The 18,946-nt window shown below is 42.8% G+C and overlaps 1 protein-coding gene across 1 annotated transcript in view; it reads left to right on the top strand.

Annotated features, from left to right (window-relative positions):
- Positions 1–1,035: 1,035 nt before the first annotated feature.
- The window catches only part of RASEF (RAS and EF-hand domain containing), an 85,926-nt gene continuing 68,015 nt past the window's right edge, over positions 1,036–18,946 (top strand). Inside the window, exon 1 of the mRNA XM_063081185.1 lies at positions 1,036–1,373. Within this exon, the coding sequence (XP_062937255.1) occupies positions 1,036–1,373 (338 nt within the window). The remainder of the gene's footprint in view (positions 1,374–18,946) is intronic.

Here is an 18,946-nt window from a genome sequence, read left to right on the forward strand (position 1 = left end):
GCACTGTTGAAACTGCTGCAGCCTGGTGATGTCACCTACCCACGGCCTCCGGTTTCACTCGGGGGCTGGGCCCCGGGCAGTTTGCCAATTTGGCATCCTCTGTAATCGTTTTTGGATTTGCTGTTTTCCTAAGATTATGCAGTGTTTAAAATCAAAGAGTAATGCACCTTTGGATATATAATTTCCATGAGGTTTGTTTAAAGAAAACAAAACCAAGACGACATAGTCTTCGTTTAAAGAATGCTGCCTGCCAAGCGACTTTGGAGGACAGAAGGACTGAGAAAAATTGTTTGGATTTTGGGGTCTGGAAGATCTAAGTGATTTCCAATGTACGTTATTAACTAGTGGCACCTCAGTGTTGGACGACTCGAAGAGGTTAAGGAAAGCCAGTGAAGTCAGGGGATGGTGTCTTCTGGTCAACCTTGTACTTTGGTTTGTAAGAAAACTAGTACATTGAGAAGTTTACCAAGTTTCCTGAATTCGAAAAGAACCACATGCACATAACGCTAACCAGTTACGGGTCCTATCCCGACCGGCCCTACCCCTCCCCGGGGTTAGTTAGCGTCCCACGCCCGTGCCAGCAGCACGTCTGCGGCGACCTGAGCGCTGGGCTTGACCGGAGCCAACATTGTCCGGGCCGGAGGGCGAGGCCACCGCAGCCCCTCCAGCTGCTGCCAGGTCCCCGGCTCCTCTACGGAGGGCACCGGAAGGCGTGGCAACCAGGGCCAGGCGTTCCTGCCCCTCCCCGGCTGGGCGGAGCCGACCCGTGAGGGCAGCGGCGAATGCCACCACGCCGCGCGGAGCGGGGACCAGGGGCGCGCCCTGCGCTCCGGGGCCTGCAGGGGGACTAGCCTCCGAGCGCGCGCGCGGCCTCCCCGACCCGCCCGGACGTTGCCGCAAGTGGCCAAACCAGCTGGACGAGCCCAGCGGGCCACGGCTCCCGGCGGCGGCAGGTGTCCCCGGACGTCCCGCCGTCGCCGCAGCCCGGGAGGGCGGCGTGCCCCGTGGCGCTCTGCAGCCGTGTCGCCGGGACGGATGGAGGCGCCCGGGGAGCGGGGGGAGCTGGCCCGGCTGCGCTCGGTCTTCGCCGCGTGCGACGCGAACCGCTCAGGGCGCCTGGAGCGCGACGAGTTCGGGGCGCTGTGCGCGGAGCTGCGCGTGCGTCCGGCCGAAGCCGAGGCCGTGTTCCGGCGCCTGGACGCCGACCGCGACGGCGCCATCACCTTCCAGGAGTTCGCGCGCGGCTTCCGCGGGGCCCGCCGCGGGGACACGGAGGAGGACGAGGAGGACGGGGACGCGGCGGCGGCGAGCCCCGGCCGGGCGTGGCAGGACTTCCAGGCGCGACTCGGGGACGAAGCCAGGTTCATCCCCAGGTGCGCGTGCGGCTGGGGGCGGGAGGGGACGGTGCCGTCGCTCGCGGGCGCGCAGGCCGGGAACAGCGCGCTTCTCCGTGGGTCGCCTTCCTCCACGCACCCGCTCGCCTTGACGCTTCCAAGCGGAGGTGACCCAGAGTGAAGGAAAGGGGGTGCGCTCCGAGGGGCAGGGCTCGGGGGAAAGCGTCACTTACTCCACTCTTGAGCCCTGCACAGGGCCCCTTGTCAATGACACGGGCCATCGGGACGTCCGCGGCGTCCCGCGCCGGCTCGGGCGCTCTTCCCGCGTCCCTCGGCGGGCGGTCCGGTTGTGTCACTTTGTACTCAAGGCCGCTGTCGCACTCGGGACTGGAGCCCGGGCTGTCGGCCCGTTTGGCATCCGCTGTAATCGTTTTCGGATTTGCGCTTTTCCTAAGACGAGGCAGAGAAGGAAACTTTGTTGGGCGTCCGTAGTGCGGGACACAGACGTTCACTGATGCTTGCTGCGAGCTCGACATTCTGCAGAATTCACACGTTTGCTTTTCAGAACGTGTCTGGGAGACAGGCTTGCTCATCTCCGACGGAGGGAGAAAGTCAGCCTGAAAGAGTGACGTGACCAGTGGAAGAGCAGGGATCAGCCCCTAGATCTTCTGAACTGAAAAACTCTCGCTTTTTATACAACAGAATAACGTGATAAAAACATACAAGATGTTCTCTGCCCCTGTGGCTCTGACAATAATATCAAGTTTCTAGCTTAATTCCCAGGGGGAAAGAGATGCTTGCAGGCGGTATTTCAGGTCAGGGGAGATGCTCGGATTTTCTTCTTTGGTTTCATTTGCATCTGTCCCTACGTTGGTGTCATGGTATGTCTCAAGCTTCTGTTCTCACTTCCTCCGTTTTAGTGCTGTGGATGTTTTTCTGCTTTACGTTTGGATGTTAGCTGAAATTTTATTGAGCTCTGGCTGTCATTCTTAAGAAATCTGAAAGGCATCATTTTGGTTGGCAGTTTGCATATCTGAGACCTAAGACTCAAAAAAAAAAAAAAAAAAAAAAAAAGAGAAATAGCCCCAGAGGTGTCAGGGTGCTTGTGTATTGCTTCACAGCTTAGACCTGCAGGGCTGGGAGTCCTCATTTCCTCCTCCTCCCAACGTCTCCCTCCGGTTTGGACACTAAAAGGGGAATACTGGGCCTGGAGAGTGACTCACTGCAGTATGGGAGGGATTGTGTAGACAAAGTGGGTGTGAAACTGTGAAATTTCTAGTATTTACAAATGAATTAAAATGTGGTGTTGCCACCAGGGAAGTATAAAAATTTAAACTATACTCTTTGAGTCATCTTTCATCTTTCACTTAGTTTGGGTCCAGCTCATTAAAAAAGTAACAGTTTTAGGAATGAGGCAACATGAGTTCATATGTTAGATATGAATATGTGTACACGTCGGTTTACTTTTCACAGTTGTCAAGTCTCAGCAGCAAATATTTCACACTTAACCTTTCAGTGATTTTAGGATCGTTGTACAAACCAGGACTTAATATGCTTGGTGGCATTATGATTGTCAAGGTGTCTTTCTAAACTCTTCTGAGGTTATTCAGTTTAATGGGAACCAGTGTCACCTGGTAGACGTGTGTCCTCAGCCCCGCCTCCTGCTGTGAGATTAACGAGTACAATATTTGCCTTCCTGCAGTTGTTCAAATGGAGAAGAGTTAAACTGAGTTGCTTCATCTGATTGTTACCATGGCAGCCATTAGCTGTTTTGGTAAATTGGATTTCTTCCACTCCACTTCCTCATACAGCTGCTCACCTTTCCTTCCTTCCATCCAAATGTGATAAAAATCTTTTGTTATTGATAATGCCATTGCCATTATTTCAGGCAAATTAATTCCACAAACATTACTGAGGACCTGCCATGTGGCAGATACTGTCTTAGGTACTGTCCTAAATCCCTGGGGACAAAGCAAAGAATGAGATGTGATTCATGCCTTCAGGGAGTTCATAGTGTGGGTGAAACATTTCTCAGAAATTTCATCAAAGAACAATGAAAGACAAGAGGGTTTTTTGCAGGAAACTTCATATATCATGTACAGAATCCAACAGACTGCTGCAAGCAGAAATTTTCTTTGAAGTCTTGAGTTTTTTATCTTTAGTAAATCCTTTAGTTGTTCATTTTTGCTACATAATATGTTAGGGCTTGTTTTAATATAAAATACTTGATTTTCATCCAAGGGGAAACTTGTCTCTCCAGGAAAATGTGCTGTTCCATCTTGTGGCTTTGTTTCCCACCTGGCACTCAATCTTATTTGGTGGCACCCTGCCCCATCCCTATCTGGAGGGGTATTCACATCCAATTTGAGAAGAATGGATACTAGATATCAGAATGTTTGGTTCCTGTAAAGGCAAAACATGGTACTGTTGACAGGACTTCCATTTCCAAGATTACTCAAGCAAAATAATAAGCAATTTTGTGTTAAACTCCCTGGTCATCAATAATTGTGATACTAGAGAGAAAATAATATTGCATTGTGAAAGAATGAAAATGGCCTTTGGGAAGTGTCAACACATTTCTAAGTTCATTTCTCAGAAAATTGAGGGGCCCCTTCCCTTAAAGGCTGGGGAGAGTGTCCCGAGAAGTTGTGTGACCTGCTAAACTGCACCTGGCAGGTGTTCAATTCTACATAGATCTATTAAACTGAGCCTGGCAGGGTACATAGATGGGCCGTTACCACTTCCTGGTAAGCTTGAATTAGGTCAGCCACAGGTGTAACCAGAATGGGCAAGGTGAGGTGGTTATGTAAGAGAATTCAGGAGGGAAGGTGGTACTGGTCCAAAAAGAGTCCTGGAAGTAGGGAGTGTGTGTGGGGGGGGGGCGGGGGGGCAGAGACAGACATAATGTAGCCCAGCCAAGTTTTGGTGCCAGAGTCCTCATCTTGGTGAAAGAGAGTTTTGTACCCAGTAGGTACTCAATAAATGTTTGCTGAATGAACTGAATAAATCTGCATTCTTCGATTCCTTGGCTCATATATCTGCATTTTGAGAGACAGAGTGCGTTAGATCATGCTGGGTGTGTTTTCTCTGTTTCTTTTGTAGATTCCCTCCCTGTTTTTTTAAGTTCCTGGTATGAGCTGATCCTGGTGTTCAGAGATTGCCAAGAAGAAAAGGAAATGGGGGTGTGTGTGCATTGAGCATGTGATCAGGGCTGGGGGGAGGAATTAAGGGGCTCATCTCTCTCCCCTAGTCAGAGCTGAAGCTTTTCAGAGTTTTCTCGTCTCCATTTGCAGCAATTTTGAGTGTTATTTGTGAATTGATTCACTTTGATAAATAACTTAGAATCCCACATTCACAAACAGGAACAGGAGGAACCATGAAAGATTTGTGCATTGGCACGGGAACCTCAACAGAGGGACATCAGGGACAGACACAGGTGGGGTGTTTGTTGCATGACAAGCATCAGTGGCACTGATGACCTGCCAGGCAGGGCTAGGGCAGGATTTGTTCGGATACGAAAATCAGTCCTGGGTGGTTAGCTGTTTCACGTGGCTCACGATGTTTCTGCATGCAGAATGTTGAAGAGGATCCTTTTATCTAATAATTCAAAAATGAGAAATTTAACTAAGAACCAAAACTACCCATGTGTGAACTGTATACAGATTGGCAAAATGGTTAACGTCAGCATATCCCTGTAACTAGAATGAGGATTATTAAAGTCTCCACAATTGAACACCAAGGCCTCTTAAATGGGCAATGTTTAAAAACAAGTAGCTGCCAGTCGGCAGAGGCAAAGTTTCAGTACTGGTCAGGGTTTCTTCTCCATTTCACCTTCTTGGGTTCCATGTTAGCCTTTTCAGTGTGATTGTCTTCTGTAATAGTCGTTGCTTCATCAGCTTGCTTAATTTGCATGATACGGTGCTTGGCAAGATGGGAAACAGAGAGGAGAGCGGGAGGCAAAGAAAGAGGTAAGAGAGAGTGAGCCAGAGAGCAAGAGAGAGGGCCAGAGACAGAGTGAGAGAGGCAGTGAAAGGCAGAGATCAACAGACAGGTGGAGGGGAAGGGAGACAGGCTGACTGATTCCACCTTGACTCAGTTTCCCCTCTTTTCCCATTCAGTGGCCTTATCGACCTGAGCCACCTGGAGATGGGAGAGGCACATCAGCTCTTCTCTCTTTGATTTCCGCTCTTGAGTATCTTCAACATGTGAGCATCTCAGTGCTTTGGGGTACATTTGTAGTGTTTAAAGGTAAACGTATTTTTTTCTGCACACATAGTAATATCTGGCTCTCATCCAAGGAGATAAGATTTGTCCTAGCCTTGCAACGTGATGGTGGGCTGCACCCCAGCACTGGATGAGGTTCAAGGGTGTTTTTGGCTGTGTGGGACATTTACCTTTGGCACTGGCTTTGGGACCTGTTAGTGTGCTAGCCACAGACTTTCTGGACATTCCTTTGCCTTTTCTGGATTTCAAACCAGGGTCCTAACATCTAAGTCTGTGTCCATGTCTATGCCTATGTTTGTGTTTCTTTGTTTTCTTCTAACTGTTGCTGCTTTGTTGCTTTGTTGCTTTTTTTCTCTTTAATATGTCCTCTATCACAATTATGTGTATTATTACTGGGAGAAGAGCCTTCCTCCTGGGACTCATATGAATCTGTACATGGCTTAGGTTTTATGTGCTCTACTTGCTAGTGATGGTCGCTTCTGGTTCTGATATTTGAATTAAATCTCAAGTCAGTAATTTTGTTTTGGTCTCTGGCCCCTGAAAGGTATTCTGGCCTTCTGGTTCTGTTTGGCCATATGGACAGCGGTCTACTCTGACCCTTAGATCTTACTGATCACTCAGAGCTTTGCTCTCAGAATTTGAAGAGAGATGCTTTATTCTGCCCTAGGGTTTGGGCAGAAAGAAAAAGGCTTAAAACTGAGTGTCCTGGGAAGACTATACTCCCAGAACTACAGATTCTTCTCTAGTTTTTCTTTGAAGCTGAACTTTTGATTTATTTACTCTTCTCCTAAGTTACTGTTCAAATTCACGGTTACACTACCTTTATCACTTTGAACATTTAAAAATTTTAATCTGTTTCTTGATTTCTGCCCCGCTTACCTCATCTTTTTCCATTTGTAAAATACAAGTAGCTGCATCGTGCTGATCTGCCTGGAATTGAGGTTTGAAAGCTAAGGCTGAAATGAGAAGCTTTAGATATTGGGAAGTGTTAGAATGCCCTGGTGATTCAAAATGTGTTTCCTTTTTCTTTCCTAAGAGGATATATACATACACATTCTTGCTTTGTGTTATAACTTGGTTCAGTTTAGGTAACACTTGACTGCAGCATGTAGTCAGAAGGAAGAAACGGGGAGAGATTATTTATCCTGGGTGTTCAGGCTGCCTCCTCTGACTATATTAGTCTAGTATCAGGTTGTAAAATGGAAAGTAAACACTGTCTTCCAGAGGGAAGTTGTAATGGTGGAATTTATCCATGACACATGTGATTTCCTTGGAATTATTTTCTCAAGCAAGTTCATAGCTTCAACTTCTAAATATTCAGGGTCTTCCAAATGATAATTGCTTTTGTCAGAGTAATTATAAAAGAGAAAAGTGAATTTTAACCCTTATGACCTTAGTCTGTGTGTCTTATAAAAACAAGAGATATAGATGCAGTAGTGCATATGTTTCTTTAATTCTTTCTTTAACTCATTCAATATTGACATCCTCAACATCTCCCTAGGCACCAGTGAGACTGTGTAGACTGACCCTGTTGCTGACACCTGAAGGATCTGGGGTGCAGAATAGTGAATGGAAAAATCCCTCCTGGCATGCCAGAACGCCACTCACCCTGGACTACGGACCTTTCATGTCGAGAGTGTTTCTCAAATTGAGGACCATAGACCCTTTAGGGTCTTTACATGTATGTTTGGGGGTTTTAGGAGACTGTACATTCTTGTTTTCATTTTGATGATAATATAAAACAAATTAATATAAGCACATTCAGAGTCACCCGGGTGACTCCTGCATTGCAGACTTGGCTACACAATTTCAAAACCTGCCTTTGTGTTTGTGTGGCTTCCCACAGCCGGTGTGCCTTGTCATGGGTTGTCAAGGAAGGCAGAAAGTGGACCCAGTGTATGAACCTTGTGTTCACGTAGACCGAAGGTGACTGACCACAGAGAGTGCTGGATTTTACGTGGTCTCCGGAGAAGTGATGGGAGAATGGTGTTTGATCATGGAAGTGTGCTCAAGAGAGCTACCTGCAAGCTGCCAGTACCACACTGACATTGCTGTGGTGTTTCAGTTTTAGTAGAACTGCATCCCTGGTCTGATCAGCTGAGCATTGCTAATTCCGATTTCAGTGATGTTGTAAATGTGTGTTGGTTTTATAAATGTATTGGAGCTATCAGTATAAGGTGTTTCTAACTGATTTATGCTTGTTCATACATAAATAATGTGATATAAATGATATTTAAGTCAACTCTGGAATCCAGAGGAGATACTTTGTTTAATAAGAAATCAAGTGTGAGAAATATTATTCCAAAGAGATGTGGAATCCTCAAGATTCCATAGGGTTGAAAACATTAGTCTCTGTATTTTTCGTTGCATATGGATCTCTTCCGCATGCATAATACTGTGAAAGAAGTTCATCTTAAATCGCCAAATCTTAAGCAAGGAACATCATTGTTGTTTTTCCACAGAAGAAGCTCTTCCTACTTTTTCCCTATGTTTTCCATTAATTCATTTAATCATTCATTTGTTCCTTCACTTAAATTTTTTTTCATATCCGTTGTGTGCCTGGGACTTGTACAAGGCACTGAGTGCTTAAAAATAGTATCCTGTCAAAAATCAGTGTTTCTTGGCTAGTTTCTCTCTATCCAGAAGGTGATGACACCAGTGAGGACTTAAAAGTGGCAAGAATCACTAGCTGGATGGTCTGGGTTCAGCTCTCAGTGGTGGCCACAGATCAAGCAAATCAGCTACATTCAGGGAGTTTCCTCATCTCTGTGATAAAGAAGTGACACCTTTGTGCCTTCCCGCACAAGGCAAAGTGTGCCAGACTCTTTATCTTGTGTTGTGGCAGAACAGTTCCATTGACAGAGTCCAGACCCCTGTCAGACCATCTCTATCTCCAAGCTCTCTTCCTCTCTTGCCACCCAGGGCTGTGGTTGATGTCATGGAGCAGAGTTCATAAGCCTGGAGTCCTCCAGGGCCAGGCAGGTGACATTGACCCAGTGACATGGAGTCTGTGGCCAGTAAGAGCCTCTGTTTCATCTGCTGCAGGGACAGCCACTCCTCAGCTCTGGACAGCTGCTGCCATGCAGGTCTGATGTTGCCAGCAATGTTGGATTTTCAGTGGAAAGTTTCAATTTTGCATACTCTGTGAAGGTCCAAGCACATGGGTGGGAAATATACCATTTCCGGTTTGCCACCTCTGATTCCTACCTGTGAGTGTGCCCTGGTAAATTCAAGTGTCAGGTATGGTTTCATTTGGAAGATCCACGCCGATCCGAGCACATGGTTCCACGACACCCTAACTTAGAGCTTTAATGGTGCTACCTCTTCCCCTTCCAAGTTTGTGGGATAGGATTTTGACGCAAAGACAGCCTGTCTTTACTTTCTTTTTTGCTCCTGCATGTTTTTGTGCTTTGCAGAATTACCTGTTCAGGCTCAACAGATGTTGCTGTGTAATATTTCTTACCTCCAGGCTATGCTGCCCTAATAGGTGTGTCTTGGGGGAGGGGACTAAGCTCTGAATGCACTGGGATGTCCAGGATACCTTTTACCCTGATAGTTTTCTTTCTCTTCATTTGAAGCTGGAAATACTTGGCTGTCACAGTTTTAAGATATATAAAAAGTCTATTGGAGTAGAATGACTTATGATGAAAAAGAAAGGAATTTAGTTATGAGAGGTTATATCATCTGGTATTACAGTGTTATTTTCTTTCATTGTTGGAATTGTCCTGAGGCAAATTTTTTATAGGGATAAGAAATTTGAATAGCCACATAAGCTGTGTATCTTCTTATTTTTTTTGGAGCAGTCCCAAATACAGGCTCTGTTAAGCTTTGCCATTTAAATGTACTCACATGTGTCTGACCTTGTCTTCCATGTTTAGGTAACCAAGCAGAAATACCCGAAATAAAGACATGTTCTGAGAGCTCTTTCCCACTACACACACCCCAAGAGCAGCCACTCTCTTCAATTTCAAGCTTTTAAATTTAGTTTGGGAATTTTCAGCCTTGATACGCCTTTGTGATCATTTACAAGTATACAATTATGGAACATGCTCAAATGGCCATTTTGTGATAATGGTATCTGTGACTAAGAAAGTTTTTTAAATGTCTGGACAGAAAGGAAAAAGTACAAGAGGAGTTACTCATTCTGAAATCTGAATGCAGTGGCGAAAGCATCACCTCTTGTTGGCTGCCTGTAGCTACCTGTCCAAGGGTTGAAGGGCTCGTGGAGGTTGTAGGGGCATTTATTGGCTTTGTGCCATCTGCCTAGACACGGCAGACTGCACGGTTTCATCCCCTGACATGACGCAGTCACCTCATAGTTCCTGCTTCTGTAGAACAGACTCACATTCTGCTCTGGACTGAGGTGAAAGGATTCCTGAACAGCCAACCCACATTTGTCCAGAAAATCCATGTTTTAGGACATTCCCATGTCATGTGTTCTGATGGACATGTTGTAAACTAGCGTTGGTGTTTGTGATGCAAAATACTTTTTCATTTCCCTCTTGGGGATCTGTTGGCACAGCATGTACCTCAGACTGGCAGATGTGGTTAGCTTGGGGATGCTAATGAATGAGTTATGGTGCAAGCAGGCGTTTCTGCTGTAACGCAGTGTGTTTGCATTCCTTCAAAAACCAACGTTCTGCAAGCACACAAGGGCATATGAACAAAAATGTAGGGATGGTGCAGACTGCTCGATGTCTGTACAACTCTGCAGCCAGATCACTGAGATAAATAGTAATCATCCTAATAAATGCTAGCATGGTGAAAAAAAGTCATGTTAGATTCTTAATGGACATAGAAATACAGCAGTCCAGAATACCTGTAGATGTTTTAAAAAAGGAAAATATAAGATTTTGCAGTTTATTATTATTGTTATTTTTTTCAAAGTGAGGGTAGTTTGATGGAAGGAGGAGTATGGGTTGTGGCTGCTTAGTTATGGGGTGTAGTTTAGGCTTAGTTTTAGACATGTGGACAGTCTGTGACAAGAGGCAGCCCGTGGTGGTGGGAGCGGGCATGGTGTCCATGCTGTGTGCCTCAGCAGCCCACCGCATTCCACAGGGTCTGGGCTCGCACTTGGTGGCCGTGACTTGGGGGCTAATGCATTACCCTGCTGGGAAAAGTCACTTCCACTTTAGCTCAGTTCATCTATTGACCGAGGGAGTGATCTGACTGATGCCACAGGGACCTGAACTGTGCCGAGCAGTCCTAATCCTGAATACAAATTCATGGGAGGCTGCAGGAAAGCAGAGACAGAGGGAGTACTAGATTGATTCTCTGTATACACACTCAAGGTTTTATATTTGTGTAAAAGGGTAATGCATCCCCTCTCTCCTAAGGGAGTACAGTGAATAAGCTGTGTTCAGGTTAATAAAAGGCTGTCAGTCCACAAAGTCCGCAGGTCTGTTAGCCAGGTTGTTACAGTCTTTTTTTTTTTTTTTTTTTTTTGTCTTTTTGTGACCGGTAAGGGGATAGCAACCCTTGGCGTGGTGTCATCCGCACCGTGCTCAGCCAGTGAGCACACCGGCCATCCCTATGTAGGATCCGAACCCGCGGCAGGAGCGCTGCTGCGCTCCCAAGCACTGCACTCTCCCGAGTGTGCCACGGGGCTGGCCCAGGTTGTTACAGTCTTAATGACCACTGGCTAGAATTAAAATATGAGGATATAGCTGAGCATTGGAAGCCTTAGAAAGTGACCTACATTGTTGTGATTTTTAAAATTAAAGTTCTTACTTAGCAACAATTAAAGCTCTTATTCAACTTTTAGTCAGTGCTAGCATATATATACTGTGTAGCTGGTACATTTTGTTTATGTGAGATTAGCTTCAATGCAAGTGCAATGATTTAAGCCACTTGTATTAGTTAGAGTTCTGCAGAGAAATGTAATCAGTAAGATGTGTGTATTTGTGTGTGTGTGTGTATGCATATGCATATGTGTATATATACACACACATATAATATATATATTCCAATCAGTACAGCAACCTCTCCCCAGGTTAATCATTATCCTTTGCCTAAGTTCATGCAAATCTGGCTTCTTTCACTCAACATTTTGTTTGTGAGCTTGTAGTTTTAGATTTTCTATTTTCATTGCTATAGAGTATTCCAGTGTGTGAAGATTCAACTTATTTATCCACTTGACTATAAATGGCCATTTGGGTAATTTCTATTTTGTGGCTATTCTGTATATACTTGCTTGTGTGTGTGTGTGTGTGTGTGTGTGTGTGTGTGTGTGTGTGTGTGTGTGTGTGTGTATGTGTGTGTGTGTGTGTATAGAGAGATTTGATTTTAAAGAATGAGCTTTTGAGATTGTGGAGGCTGGCAAGTCTAAAATCTGCAGGGGAGGATGGCAGTCTGGAGACCCAGGCAGGAGTTGATGTTGCAGTTTGAGTGAAAAGGCAGTCTGCTGGCAGAATTGAATTCTGTCTTCTTTGGGGGAGGACAGTTTTTGTTCTATTAAGGCCTTAATAGAACTGATCGGATGAGGCCCACCTATCCACATTGTGGAGGGTAATCTGCTTTGCTCAATGTGTACTGATTTAAATGTTAATTTCACATACAAAATACCTTCACAGCAGCACCCAGATGTGTTTGACCAATATCTGTGTACCGTGGCCTAGCCAAATCAACATATATAAACAAACATCACAGCCACTAAGAATTTTTTTATTCTGTTTTTGAAATTCACTATGTTGTGAGTCAATCTTGAATAAATCAGAGAGCATTTTTGAATGCTTCCAGCTTATAAAATATGCAACAGGAAACTTTCAAATTATTTGAATCTAGTAAAATCCCTATATATGTTATATCCCCCCAATACTCCTTCCAAATGCCTAAACTCTACAAAACAGTGTGCCAAATTTTGGAGGCAACTTTAAAGTTATTAATATTTTTCTGTCTGCCAAGAAAATGCTTGCCCTACATGCATTTATGGCTCTGAGAGCCCTCCTGGGAGAAGAGGCTTATTATTCATCTTTGTTTCTAGCCCCACATCCTCACTCACCCTGCAAGCTCACTCTTCATCAAAATGTCCATAATTCCAAACTGAGCACCTCACAGAAGAGACAGCTTGGATTTGAGCAGCCTTAGCCAGCGTTTTATATGACTGGACTTTCTCAGGCAAACTTACTGCTTGCTGGCTGGCTTCCTTTCTTTCTCTCTCCTTCCTCCTTTCTCCTTCCCTCCCTCCCTTCTGCAGTGGTTCTATGAAAGAAAGGCATTGTGCCAAGAAGTTCAAAGGCTGACATTTTAACAAGGAACAGTAAGAAATTCCTTCGAGCAGGAATGGTTTTATATTGCTGCTGTCCCCAACGACTATTCCTTGTCCCTGAGTTGGTAGCTGCTAACAGGGATGTAACATGAGAGGCACAGGGAAGCCCAGAAGTGTTCCACCGGAGGGAGGCTCTAAAACTCAGCCACAGAGAGCTGCTAGATTCATTATTCAGTTCCCAAGAGCTCAGCAAGCACTGGTTTTAAATCACGTCTTTTCTCAGGCTTTGCTACTTAAGAGCCTCAGACCAGCCACACGGGCAACAGCTGGGAAATTCAGACTCCTGGGCTCCAGTACAGACCTAATGAAGCATGTGCATCTCAACATGATCCCTGAGTGATTTGTGTGTGTTTTAAACTCTGCAGAGGACATGAGAAGCGAGGGTATGAGATGTGGCTGCATTTGCTTGGGAGTTGCTTAAAAAAAGGTGGAAGAGACCCGGAAAGAGAATGTCAAACTGAGGTAGAAAAGATGAACTTCACTGACTTCAAAATTTTCCTTGGGTTGCCTCTGGTTATTTGATATCTGAATTTTGAAGTGTTCATGACTGAATTTACATGACGATAAGTAATTTATGCTTCATCAAGTATATTGTGTATTTTGTGAATGTGTTCTTCAAAGACAAATATACAAAAAAGCACACGGAGCATAAACATACAGCTTCCTGCATTTTCACAGATGGAATGCTCGAGTAAATCACCCAGGTCACGAAACAAAATATTTTACCACGCTGCAGAAGCTCCCTTTCAATCACGGCAGTCCCTGCCCCAGGGTGGTCATTATCCTTTGCCTGTTCTGTTTACTTTACATACAGAAGTCCATACAATGTGTCTGGCTTCTCTCACTCACATTATGTTGGTGAGCTTGTAGTTGTAGATCTTCTATTTTCACCGCTGTAGAGTATTCCACTGTGTGAAGATACCACACATTATCTGATTTACTATTAATGGCCACTTGGGTCATTTTTACTTTGTGGCTATTACCTATAGTGCTGCATGAGTGGTCTGTCACAAGTCTTTTGATGAGCATATGGACCCATGCAGCACATTGCTGGGAATAATCAAGTGCAAAATCATTTAAGCTTTCCTTGCTAACTCAGGATCACCATTATGAAGTCTAGTTTTATCCTCGGCTTTAGTACATGGTATCCCCAGGATTTGTGGACATGGTGGCTCAACTCGGCTGTGTGTATTTCCTGTTCTTGCTGTTCGACTTCCAGGTGACATTTTACTATTCTCAGGACTTTCGTTCTTCAGTACTGGGTACCTTCATCTATTGAAGATTTGGAAAACACATTTATCAAATACATTAGAATTGCACTGTAAAACCTGTTTGAATGCAGATTATTTCTATACTAAGCAGGGGTTTCTCAGAGGCTGTTTTTCATTTTTTCCTGACTTTCAGCCTTTTTTTAATGGATTCTTCATGGTGCCAAATACCCGACTTTCAGACAGCTGGAGTGCTGCCGTCATTTCAAAGTTATTATTTTTTTGCAGTATTACTCCTTTCCCATTTAAATCGTATTTTAACTCCTTTTTCAATTTTTTTTATATTGAAATTTTCCCAATTTAGACATTGTAGTTCTAAATTATCTTGGTAGAAATTATGCCATTTAGAAAGCATAAAACATGGAGTTATATTATTATAAATACAGGTAAGAATTAGGTGTCTAGCCAAGAGGGGGCATGGCTCACACTGAAATGAGTCCATGGTAGTCTGTCACCTTGTGTCTTAGGCCCCCAGCCTGATAGTTGGTCACTGAAACTAATTTTAATGTTAATTCTCTCATGAGTCTTAGGGGAATGCTTAAAAACCTCTACACAGAGGTAAACAAATACTACTGCTTTGTGGCATTCAAGCAAATTATTGGAATAACTTTACTACAACTCATTCTTTAGTACTTGGGTTTAAAGTAACCATTAAGCATTTATTTCCATTTTGTTTAGTAGCTTTTGTGCCAAATTTACTGCCTAGAGGGAATGTTATCCAAGCAGGTGAGAGACGAGGGCAGCTCAGACCACAGGGAAATGGAACTGGAAACCAAGGGCATGTTAAAGGTTTGGGATGAAAAATATAAACTGAGATAAATGTAAATGCACAGCTCACTGAAATTGCTTTTTCCTTATCTGATGAACCAGGGAGTTAAGATGATAACTCAATTAAGGGAAGACTGGTTTTTCTTTTTCTGACTCTCCTGGGGGTCAAGGTCAGATTCCTTCGGCAGTTGGTGTTTGCAGATCTGAAGGTTGTTTGCTCTATTAGTGAACTGTGGTTCTGGGAACTCAAAAGTGGACCAGTTTTCAGAACAACCGATCCTTGTATAATGTGAAAAAGTCAGATTTTAATAAGATTTTTGGCTACCTTCAGTTTAAAGCACATTCCAGAAAATCACCCTTTGGTTCTGCAGAAAATCAAATGAAAAAATAATTAAACATTCCAGCAGGATACTGGAAAAGCAATGGAGTGGACAGATGCTGGGCTGAAAGGTCTGTCTCAGGAAGCTTCTGCCTTGTGGAAAATACACCCAGGCACCATAGTGAGACCAGGGGCCTTGCAAAAGGTCTTAACTGTTGGAATGTCAAATTAGAGATGTCAACAATGCTTTATTCAAAAGGGAAATGTATTCAAGAAAGTTTGTAAGAAAATCTCTACAACTAATTCTGCTCTAGTGTGATATTTTTGGTCCATTTTTACATAAAACTGAGAGACTGGAAAACTGTCATTGGTTTATCTTTGTGTTTGATGGTTAGGTAGCATGAGAGGTAGGTAAAAAGAATGATTCTTAAAAGTAGATTTTTAGGAGTTCTTTCTGTGGTATACCTTTCTGGACTGGTTGTAAACAAACCAGGTATACAAATAGTTTTAAGATAATTCAAAGACGTGGTCATAGAAAATAATTTCTTGCTAGTAACATGCAAACTCGTGTAACCTTTGAAAGAGGCTTTTAGAAAAACCAGAGCAAGTGTGTACTAATCTCTAACATATTCTTGCCAGTATCATCTATATGAAAGCATAAGGTTTATTTAACTGTTGAAGAAGATGTGGCTGGCTATAGCTTAGGCACCAGTTACCCTTCCATGATATTAATGGTAAATCAGAGTTAAATGTCAACCATTTAACAATTAGTGGTAGGTGATCAATATATAAAAAATGCTAATTCAGGAAATAGATTTGCTATTGAATGAACAAGTAGAATGCATTTATATCTCAGAGTCTACTGATTTTAGGAGAGAAAATGTGCTTTTTATTGCAGGTACTTACTATTCTCTGTATATTAAGAAATTATTTGGAGGTCTTAGAACAACAAGCAGATTCTTTTTTATAAGCTGACAGTGGGTTATCTATGTATACAATATTTTAACTCTGTGTTGATCTACATAAAATGACATTTAATTTGTGTTTTTGGAACTTACATATATATTATAATATTTATAAACAGACATAAATATTCTTTTGTTAAAAATGCATTCATGTTTATTATTGCAGAAGTAGACTCAGGATTCAAAATACTGCTTTTACCATTCAGCGGGGGTTCATTTCAGCAACCTCAACCCACAAAAAACCACAAATGGGAAGTGGAGGAAACGAATGGGCCTCTGCATATCAGAAATATTAGTTCCAAATCCCAGCAGGACAGACAGCTTCTCAAGGTGAAAATTTTGGACTCTTTTCAGTGTTCTTAGTGTCAGTTGCATGGTAAATATTGGGCACTTCCCCCATTGGAAACAGAGTGAAAGGAGAAAAGGGAAAAATAAATGGAGAATGCAGCGGCACACTGAAGAGTAGGGTGTGCTCTTGTGTGTAAAGTGTGGCATGCTTTCTAGAGTCTTCTCCTTCTCACTGTGTTCAGAAGGGGATTGACCCTTTTCAGCTTGGCAATCAGATTTCCCATAGTTCCTCTCCTCCCTGACACTGTGAGATATTCCAAATCATAATTACAGAATTAAATTTGTACATTTGAGCTCTCCTCATTTAATCTATTTAGTTCCTCAGTGTTTTCCTGTTTTAAGGCTTAGTTTTCAATTAATTTCAATCTGCTGAAAGCTTCAAAGGCTGAAGGTAGCTTTTACAGTTCCCATTGTTGAGTAATTTCATTAAAATTTTCCGTCTGATTTTAAACAAAATGTGATGAAAGCTTACAGGACTAGTTTACAAAAAACACAGGACATTTAGGATGATTTGCTGAAGAGTTTGTCAAAGGTTCAAACATTTCCAAAACCTAAATGATGATAGGCCACAGAGAGAGGCAGTGACTATCACAAAAATGTTTAGTATAGAGACTGTAACTATGCGTGTAAATATATTTGAAACTTTGACAGCTGTAGATTTCACTTCAGTTGGCAGAATATCAAAGTGTATTTGGATGCAATTATTTGTACCACCAATTTCAGGTGCATTTCTATTTTGTAGATTTCTTAATTTAATAAAAATATAATTTTTACCAGAATTTATGCCATTGAATTTGTAATGGCATTTGTAATAAGGTTTTACTTTTGACAGATGAACTTCCAAAAGCTTTACTTTGATTCTGTGCAGTGGATGGAAAAAAGTCAAACCATTATTGGAATTAATGCAACTGATTCTTTTTGAAACATCTCATTGCACTGACATAAAACTGGCCTCATTTACCTTTGCACATTTCTTTTTCTGCTCATGGAGACAACATAAACAGCTATCACTTCACTCTTTGCATTTGTGCAAGAAAACATGGAATCAAAAATGTGCAGAATTAATTTAGAACAACAGTCTCTTGATCTAAGGGAACAGTCATGCTTCAGAGGTGGTGTGTAAATGAACCTTCTGTAGCTGCATGCATAAAATTGTAGACTGTGAACACAGTGTTCTTAAAAGATGCTGTTGCTTCTTTGGGAGATTTACATCTTCCTGTTTTCATGTGGTTACTATCACTATAATCCACCATGGTGGAGGATAAATGTTGACAAGCTTTTCTTTGTTTTGTTTTGTTTCAAATAAACGTTATTTTTTAGAATGGTTTTAGATTTAAAGAAAACTTGGAAAGAGAGTAGAGAGTTCCCATATAACCCGCACTTACTTTCTCTTATTATTAACATCTTGCTTTGGTGCAGTGCATTTGTTACAGTTAATGAACTTATGTTGATATATTATTATTGACTAAATTTCACATTTTATTCAGATTTCCTCAAGTTTCCCTTAATGTCTCTTTTTTAGTTCCAGCCTCCCATCTGGGATATCACATTACATTTAGTTGCCGTTTCTCCTTAGGCTCTTCTTGGCTGTGACAGTTAACATTTTGAGCAGTTATGCATTTATCAGTTTTCTTGAGGAAAGGAAATTGGGCGCTTAACTTTTTATTAAGGGTGCAGCTTTTTTTGTTTGCTTTTTGAGTAGTTGCTGCCAAAAGGGTTTATTGCAAAATATAAGAGCATTACCATCCAATAAAATAACTAGATATACATATAAACCATAGGAAAAATTGTTAAATCACTGTAGCAAGAACATTCCAATTACTCTCTATTGCTCTGTGGCAGGACCATCCAACTTTTGTTTTCTCTATTTATGTGTACTGTGCTTTTAATTTCCCAATTTCTTACTGATTTGGCTACAGGGCTTCCTGGCAGCATTGCGCACCTTGCAGGTAGCAGCACAACTGGCTGGCTTTTGTAGTGGCTGGCAAGGGCAGCTGCTGCCAATCTTTCTCCATCACCATATGGGCCCTGAAGGAGCTATCTGTCTCCAGCTTCTCTTGGCTGAGCTTAATTTGTTTTATCAGTGAGTATTCTGTTTCCTGCTCCTGAAAGGAAAGTCTTAGTTACATTGTGTCTGGAAAGGGTCAGGAAAGGAGAGACGGATTTATCACTGCTTGTCTTCTGATTTAGCTACATGTTAATGAGAAGTCTTTTCAATGCACAGATGTCTCACACACTGCTAGGTGGAAGTGGAGATCTGCTAAACTCACCCTGCCTTATTTTAATGCAACTGCTAATATCTTTAAATGCACACTTAGTACACAGTTTAATAACAGGTAGTAACTGTCAATGCAACTTTTTGATTAAAAGAATGAAAATTCTGGATAAATGCTAAAGTGGACAGGATACAGGACAGCAAGCATAAACTGGAATTGTCCCAGGCAAAGCGGAGA

The sequence above is a fragment of the Cynocephalus volans genome, chromosome 16 (assembly GCF_027409185.1).
Source record: "Cynocephalus volans isolate mCynVol1 chromosome 16, mCynVol1.pri, whole genome shotgun sequence".
NCBI classification, from domain to species: domain Eukaryota; kingdom Metazoa; phylum Chordata; class Mammalia; order Dermoptera; family Cynocephalidae; genus Cynocephalus; species Cynocephalus volans.